Genomic DNA, 9,039 nt, shown 5'->3' on the forward strand with positions numbered 1-9,039 from the left:
TAATAGAGTTCATCAGTCTGATCTGATCAGTGAATAAACAGAGTCTGAAGCAGCATGAAGATGTCCAGAAGCTTTATAGGAGATGAAGCTGAAAGCCTTGGTCTATTCCAATGTCTGCCTGTAGGAAAGCCTTGGTCTATTCTAATGTCGCCCTGTAGGAAAGCCTTGGTCTATTCTAATGTCTGCCTGTAGGAAAGCCTTGGTCTATTCTAATGTCTGCCTGTAGGAAAGCCTTGGTCTATTCTAATGTCTGCCTGTAGGAAAGCCTTGGTCTATTCTAATGTCTGCCTGTAGGAAAGCCTTGGTCTATTCTGATGTCTGCCTGTAGGAAAGCCTTGGTCTATTCTGATGTCTGCCTGTAGGAAAGCCTTGGTCTATTCTGATGTTTGCCTGTAGGAAAGCCTTGGTCTATTCTAATCTCTGCCTGTAGGAAAGCCTTGGTCTATTCTAATGTCTGCCTGTAGAAAAGCCTTGGTCTATTCTGATGTCTGCCTGTAGGAAAGCCTTGGTCTATTCTGATGTCTGCCTGTAGGAAAGCCTTGGTCTATTCTGATGTCTGCCTGTAGGAAAGCCTTGGTCTATTCTGATGTCTGCCTGTAGTCACAGCAGAGAAACAGAACAGTGATTAAGATGTGGAATCATGCTCCACTAAACAAACAGGATTCCTGATCTGGTCGTATTCTACCCACAGAAAATAAACAAACACCCAGAACACTGATGACTTTGACCACAGAGAGTGTGTGTGTGTGTGTGTGGTGTGTGTGGTGTGTGTGCGTGTGCGTGTGCGTGTGAGTGAGTGTGTGAGACCTAGGCCGGATGCCTGATAAAAACAAGGGAATAAAAGTTGATTTATGATCTGTCAGGAGTTTACAGCTCCATTAAAGCAAACAGTCGATCAACAATCAACAAGCCCGAAGGGCAGCGTTTCCCAAACTCGGCCTCAGGACCCCAAGGGGTGCACATTTTGGTTTTTGCACTACACAGCTGATTGAAATGATCAAAGCCTGATTATTAGTTTATTATTTGAATCAGCTGTGTAGTGTTAGGCCGAAAACCACCCCTTGGGGTCCGAGTTTGGGAAACTCTGCCTTAGGGAGGGAGGGAGGGAGGGAGAGAGGGAGAGAGGGAGAGAGAGAGAGAGAGAGAGAGAGAGAGAGAGAGAGAATAACAATAACTCACCTGAAGACTATTCTGTAGGCTAGAAAGGGTGACAGGGGGTGAGAGGGGCACAGTGTTGTAGACTAAAGGACAAACAGGCTTCCCTCAGATACAGAAGTAGTATCTGTGTTGTAACTGTGTAGTATCTGTGTGTTCCAGGTATGCTTACCAAAGCTGTGTTGTCAGGCAAAGCCCCCAGTGTCTCAACCAGCAGTACCACCATGTTCCCTCACCTTCACAAAGACCCCACAGGACAGGGTCACCTAGCAACCGCTCTCATCATCGCCATGTCAACCATCTTCATCATGGCCATCGCCATCGTCCTCATCATCATGTTCTACATCCTCAAAGCCAAGCCCAGTGGACAGGGTAACACTCTCACACACACACATACTCACACACACACACCCAGCAGACAGGGTAACACACACACACACACACATACTCACACACACACACACACACACACACACACACACCCACCCAGTGGACAGGGTAACACTCACACACACACACACACATACTCAGACAGAGACACCCAAAGGACAGGGTAACAATCAGTGTGTACATTCACTCAACTCTCTCTCTCTTTCCCTGTGTTCACAGCATGCTGCTCTGGTCAGGTGGTGAAGGCTGTGGAGGCTCAGACCAACAAACAGGAGGATAAGAAAGATGTTCCAGGTGAAACTACACACTACACAACACACACACACACACACACACACAGCTAGACAACACACTACCTTAGTTAACAGAAAACCACACTACAGAACACAAACTTTTACTTACAGTACTGGCTTTGGCCTCAGGCATAATCTAAAGTCTAGTTTGTTATACTAACATAAAGAGACATTCTTAATCTATAGTCTGGTTTATTAGACTAACATAAAGAGACTTTCTTAATCTACAGTCTGGTTTATTAGACTAACATAAAGAGACATGCTTAATCTATAGTCTGGTTTATTAGACTAACATAACGAGACATTCTCATACCTGATGGCTGTCTGTCAGGCCTGGTGTCTGTGGGTTTGACACTGTGTGTGTGTGTGTGGTGGACATTCTGTGTGCAGTGAGCGCAGCATGGTGGAATGTTTAGATTAGACTGTGGCGTTAGCTCTAGGTCATCAGTGTTCCCCTCTCACTAAGTATAATGTTAACAACTGACTGACTCCTTCAGGGGTAATCAACCTCACAATAATACACCTACTGGCATCTCACATAGGCCTACCATTTTACCTCCAGTATGGTAATGGAATCCTTTAGGTTTAGGAATTAAACCTACGTGTTTAGGTTTGCAAATTAAGAATCACAAACATAAGTGTTTTATTCTTAAAACTGAATGTCTGTTTACATTTTCTCTGTGTATTGGTGAAAGCATACTGTATCGTGTGTGTATGTTTTGGGAAAGTGTGCGTGCATGTGTGTGCATTAAGCAGCTGTCTCATAAGCCTCTATGATTGACATTTCCGGTAGAGCTGGGAGCTATGAGTCTGAGGCCTCTGAGGCATACTCCATCTATGCTGACAGTGCCAGACACTTACAGGCTTTAAACGTTGATGTGATTACATTTGAACACTACAGTCCTGTTAATTTATTTATTTTGAAAATAATGGGCCCTCTGTGCCCCAGAATATTTTGACGATAATTTCTGACTTTTACCAGAGTCAAAAAAACTGTGTGAGAAATAACGTTTGATAAACAAAATTATAACAAAATTATAATAATAAATATTTTATAAATGTATGTTTTCTTTCTTTCAGACAACGTTGTAATTTTCTCTGAAAATGATGAATTTGACAAACTCAAACCCACACCTCCGAAAACGGTCAAAAGGTAAAGTATCTTGATCACCTGCGCACATGACAAACATCAAACACACAAACTGAATAGACAGACACAAAAGGTGTGCAATGGTTACCAATATCTCTAAGATCATGTGTTTGCGTCTGTATTTGTGTTTGTGTGTGTGCTTGTCTGCAAGTGTGTTTTTGTGCATGTCTGTGTTGTGTAGGGGTTGTGTACACTGTAAAACCAAGTGTTTAGGATCTTAACACTTTTAAACGCTTTTTAACTGCGTCAAGGCATTTAGAATTTCTATGAAAACACATTTTTACATTTTACATTTTAGCAGACGCTCCTATCCAGAGAGACTTACAGTTAGTGCACACATTTTTCATACTGGCCCCCCGTGGGAATCGAACCCACAACCCTGGCATTGCAAGCGCCATGCTCTACCAACTGAGCTACAGGAGGCCCTGTAGATTGTAAACACAATAACATGTTTATTATCTGTAAGACTTTTTAAACACATGAACACGTTTATTCAGCACAAGGCGTTTAGGTTTTAAACACTAAACACTGGGGGTGTTGTTTTAACACTGTAGGGTATAAAGCTGTATTTGCATATTTCCCAGTATGCCTTTCGAATGAATGTGAGAGATACCCACCTTTGACTGTGTTTGTTAGTGACAGAGACATGGTTGTTGCATTCAATAACTTATATTCCGGAAGCCTTCACCAAGTGACTGCCTAAGTGAATGTGTTTGAATTAAAAGTAAACCCTTTATCACCACATATTACATGTTTCATAAAGCCTTTAGTTATGGCCTAGTTATCCTCAACATTGTGGTCTGAAAATCATGGTCCATGAGCCACATCAGACCTCTAAGTCACAATACGCTAGTTTGTGAAGTGATTCGTAATTCCTATTGGAATCCAGCCAGAGGGAGGATATCCATTAATTTGAATATTTTACAACCCACAACCTGCACTCAGAATGGCTGCAATGGTAAAGGACTTAACAAACAAGACTACCTAAACCACGTGTCAAACTCATTTCACGGAGGGGCCGAGTATCTGCGGGTTTTCACTTGATTGATGAATTAAGTTCACTAATTAGTAAGGAACTCCCCTCACCTGGTTGTCTAGGGCTTAATTGAAAGGAAAAACTAAAAACCAGCAGACGCTAGGCCCTCCATGGAATGAGTTTGACACCCCTGACCTAAACCATCTAAATTGGAACAACTATCTCAGTAACAGGTGCAAAAGTCCAACCTCTTACAGATTGGATTAGGTTTAAAAAATGTAAGTTATTTATCTTTGTATAGTATAAGATAAATGAATCAATCAATATGCATGAGGAAACATAGATATTAAAACAAACTATTCTAAAGATCAACCTGCAACAAGGCATGTGGGAAATATGATAGTGAGGCCCCTCCCACGTCTTTTTCACTCGGAGTTAACAGAAATGTACTCAACACAGTTGAGTAACAACAACACCACACGATTTAAAATATTTCTTGAATCAAATGTCCTGTTCAGTTGTGCTGAAATGTAGGTAAGGTGACAGACATTACTAACATTGATCTGAAAGTCACATCAATTTCTAATGACTAAAGTAATTCTAAACAGGACAATGGGAAAGTAAACGCTAGTGGTTAAAATCTGAACACTAAGGAGATATGGGTGTTCTCCTGGTTGGAAACTGACTGGACAACACTGACTTTCATGTTTAATCTTGCATTCTAAACGCCTGTGTTTAAGATGAGAACACTTATTGGCAATTCTAAATGGCTAATGTTTCAGTTTTAAACACTGACGTTTAGGTTATAAACGTGTCACATGTTTCATGGTTTTACAGTGTAGGAGTTGACTGGGGGCCTCACAGACAGAGGTTCTTTGATCTGTTTTTCGGAATCTACCCGTAATTAAGCTACCACAGGACAAGTCACTGCAGCAGAGCGTCGCTGCTAGCCTTTTTAGTGGGGAGACAGTGTGTGTGTGTGTGTGTCCCCTTGCATGGGCATGGAGAGTGATTATGTGGCTTTGGAGGGTGAGGTAGCTGAGATAGAGGAAAAGAGAGGTGAGGAGAGATTGGGGGTAAAGAGAGAGAGAGATAATTACTCTATAGCGCAGCCAAACCACCAGGTGGATGACAGCTCCTCGCCCTTCCCCTCTCTGTCCTCTGCTCTCTTTCCCCCTCTCTCATTTCTTCTGTCTGTCTCAACCCCACACTCGCAGACAATGAAGCCTTATTCGTTATGACAGACAGCAAGAAGAACAGACGTATACACTCACGTAAACATGGATAGACACAGAGGATGTGTGTGTTTCACACAGTATCACAAGTCACATGTACACACACTGTATATGGTCTGTATGAACAACTCACATGTCAACACATACAATAACACACACATTCACATTAGCATTACATCACCTAGCTAGACTCAGCAGTGGTAAACAGTGTGGCTAACTGCATTCCAGAGGATGTGCTAACTCACTGTCTTAGCTGCCAGAGTGGGTGTAGGGTGACTGAGTAACAATGTGTGTGTGTGTTCGCGCGTGTGTGCGTGCACGCATGTAAAAACAATGCTATTGTGTGAGCATCTCTGAGAATCTTTGTCAACAAGGTGTTTTTGGGAGAAACTCCCAGTGTTACACACACTGTCAATGGTGTTCTGTGGAACCGAAGCTAAATATGTAAGCTAAAACACGAGGCTACTCACAGTATAACAATAAGGCTGACGCTACAGCACATTAGCATAACTAGACACAGCTAAATATCAGTTGAAAAGGTCATGAAGGCTTACTGTTATTATGCTGACTGATATGGAGATTTGACAACTCAACTTGATTTTCTCTCCCCTCCCCAGTGAGAATGATGCATCATCAGAGAACGAGCAGCTGTTGAGTCGTAGTATGGACAGTGATGAGGAGGCAGCCTTGGAGAGGCAGGGGGCAGCTGATCCTAACCCCAGCCTCTGTCTCCTGAACCTGGGCAACAAGCCGGACCTCTGCCTGCTCTCCCTGGGGCTCCTCAACAGGGATAAGACTGGATCCAACCCCACCAGCCCTATCAACGCTAACAAGATTAGCAATAGCAATGCTAACATCATCAATAACAACAACAACAACAAGGCTACAGGGGTGAGAGAGAGATCACATCCAACTATGTATTTTTACAATGTATTGCAATGTAACTACTTTATAACTTACTTTACCTTTCTCTCTGTCTCTTCCTACAGATTCAGAGCCGGAGGAAAAAGATCCTGGATCTGTATGCTAGAGCCTGCAATGTGGCCGAGGGTGAGAACACACACGTACACCCCCAGGTTTTAGCCCTATAGAACTGTCCTTCGACTGGTTTCAGCCCTATAGAACTTAAAACACAAGGCCAACGGGCCGAATCCGGCCTGTGACACATTTATATCCGGCCCACGCAATGATTTGGGTTGTCAATCAATTTTGTCCCGCTTAAATACAGCCCGCCATGCACTGCATTACAAGTCACAGCAAGCACTGCCAACGTGCTGCACGCCAAACGGCAGTGCATTGCCACACACCCTTCCTCCCAGACCCACACACCCTTCCTCCCAGACCCACACACCCTTCCTCCCAGACCCACACACAGCCAGCCAGTGCCCTGTATCATATCACCACTAATGGCACTGACCGAATCTTCTACCAGACCGAAAGTTTAAACATGTTGTAGGCTAAATGTCCATGCAAAGTTTCGGTTACAATGGGTCATTGCTGTAGCCTACAGAAAATGTCATCTTGGTTGTCAAAAGGTTATAAGATAAAGGATTACTATTAAAGGAAACACAAGTGAGTATAAATGAGTCAACAGCTGAGTCATCTACTTTATGAAATTACAGCCTGAAGCGATCGCATCGGTGAATTCAACGTCAATTGCGCTGCTTTCGTGTGTCCTGTTTACAGAGGAGGGAAAGTGTACAGACACATGCCACAGTCCTACCTTGGCTACTAAAATGTTGCAGTCTGGCTTCGGTTTTTAAAGCTTGACAATTAATAACCAAAAAACTAAATCTGTTACAAAACCCCATGCAAAGGAGAAACATGTAGGCCTATTACAGCAACATTTGAACAGTAGCCTAGGTGGCTACTCAACTACAATACATTTTGAGTGCACCATACAGCAATGCTGCATTCAACCGCACCAGTGATCCATTCAGTGCAAAAACATTTAAAACATGTTTTAAGTTGAAATGTTATAACAACCTAGCTACGTTTTTGTTATTTGGGGTTATTAAATAGGCTACTTTTTTTATTAGGGTCGCAGCATATTATGCACATCTGTAAGCATAGCAGCAAAGGCTGGACAAATATGATTTATCTCTTCTTTTGTTTTAATATGTTAAAATGATACATACAGCATCCTTTGTACATAAGTGGACATTATAAAGGTCCATATTCTTTCTAATAAAACAATGGCCAGTTATTTTGTAAAAACAAACATAGTAGGCTCTGTCTGGCCAGCAAATTCGTTGTGTTTTTTCAATATGGCCGTGCGCTGATTGAGTGTGACACCCCTGCTATAGAACTACCCTTCGAATGTCTAGTGAATGAATCTTGTATGCTGACCTCTAGCCACAACACACACATCCTAACCCTCTCTCTCCCTTCCTCTCTACAGGTCTGAGTCCTACAGAACTACCATTTGACTGTCTGGAGAAGGCCAGTCGTATGCTGAGCTCCTCCTACAGTAGCGAGGCAGCCGTGGTGAAGACCTGGAGACACCTGGCAGAGAGCTTTGGTCTGAAGAGGGATGAGATCGGAGGGATGAGTGACGGCCTGCAGCTGTTTGAGAGGATCAGTACAGCCGGCTACAGCATCCCAGACCTGCTCACCAGACTGGTGCAGATAGAGAGACTGGATGCTGTGGAGTCACTGTGTTCTGATGTACTGGGAGGAGGAGATACACACACTGTCCCTCTGTCCTCACCACGCTGTGCAAGCGTCTGACTCACATACATACTAATGTACACACACACTCATATACACACATGAACACACGTGTATGTACACATGCAATAGACCCATGTGCACATACCTGCACATACATTCACAAACAAACAGCTTTACCCCTCAACATGAGGAAAGTCTGCAGGCCTCTCCAGATTTCAGATCTCTCTCTTCTCTTTCTCGTCTCTCTGTCTCCCTCTGGCAATGGACTGGCAATTAACTTTGCGCTAGACGCCTCGACAAAAGCTTTTTATAACCTTTTTTACCATTTTTGTTTACATAGATCACATTTTGTACAGTTCATAATATGACATTTTAAAAATGGCATGATGGACCTCTGCCAGGACCCCTGTGGCCCCAGACCCTCTATTACCACGCCTAACCACAACCCTCCCCTTCCCCCAGCGGTCAGCTGCTGCCACTGGCTCTAATTGGTTGGTGTGTGGCGGTCTGGTCTAATAGTGTTGTGGTTTACAGTCGAGACTTTCAGCACCTAATTAACCACTAAAACCAATGAACCAGTAAAGACCAGATGCCAGAGACTATTAAAGAGACTGCTAACAGACTAGGCCTACTGCAGCCTGAGGAATGCAGGGAGACAGGACTCCAGGAGACCCAGCTCTGAGCTACGCTATGGTCAGCCTGGCTCTGACGCTATGCTGGATGATGCCACAGGATGGCAGCCTTTTTGTGCCAAAAAGCTCAGCACATACAGTGGTGTGAAGTGTTCCTTCCTGATTTCTTATTTGTTTGCATGTTTGTCACACTTAAATGTTTCAGATCAAACAAATTTAAATATTAGTCAAAGATAACACAAGTAAACACAAAATGCAGTTTTGAAATGAAGGTTATTATTAAGGGAAAACAAAATCCAAACCCACATGGCCCTGTGTGAAAAAGTGATTGCTCCCTACAACCTAATAACTGGTTGGGCCACCCTTAGCAGCAACAACTGCAATCAAGCGTTTGCGATAACTTGCAATGAGTCTTTTACAGCGCTGTGGAGGAATTTTGGCCCACTCATCTTTGCAGAATTGTTGTAATTCAGCAACATTGGAGGGTTTTCGAGCATGAACTGTCTTTTTAAGGTCATGCCACAGCATCTCAATA

The 9,039-nt window shown here is 43.2% G+C and overlaps 1 protein-coding gene across 1 annotated transcript in view; it reads left to right on the plus strand.

Annotated features, from left to right (window-relative positions):
* edar (ectodysplasin A receptor) overlaps positions 1-7,929 on the plus strand; it is a gene marked incomplete at both ends in the record, with an annotated part of 45,021 nt that extends 37,092 nt beyond the window's left edge. Inside the window, 6 exons of the mRNA XM_084161688.1 lie at positions 1,318-1,527; positions 1,765-1,839; positions 2,919-2,991; positions 5,817-6,090; positions 6,189-6,249; positions 7,601-7,929. Of these exons, the coding sequence (XP_084017814.1) occupies positions 1,318-1,527; positions 1,765-1,839; positions 2,919-2,991; positions 5,817-6,090; positions 6,189-6,249; positions 7,601-7,929 (1,022 nt within the window). The remainder of the gene's footprint in view (positions 1-1,317; positions 1,528-1,764; positions 1,840-2,918; positions 2,992-5,816; positions 6,091-6,188; positions 6,250-7,600) is intronic.
* Between the last annotated feature and the right edge of the window lie 1,110 nt (positions 7,930-9,039).

This window comes from Coregonus lavaretus (genome assembly GCF_964263955.1).
Source record: "Coregonus lavaretus genome assembly, chromosome: 5".
Lineage (NCBI taxonomy): Eukaryota > Metazoa > Chordata > Actinopteri > Salmoniformes > Salmonidae > Coregonus > Coregonus lavaretus.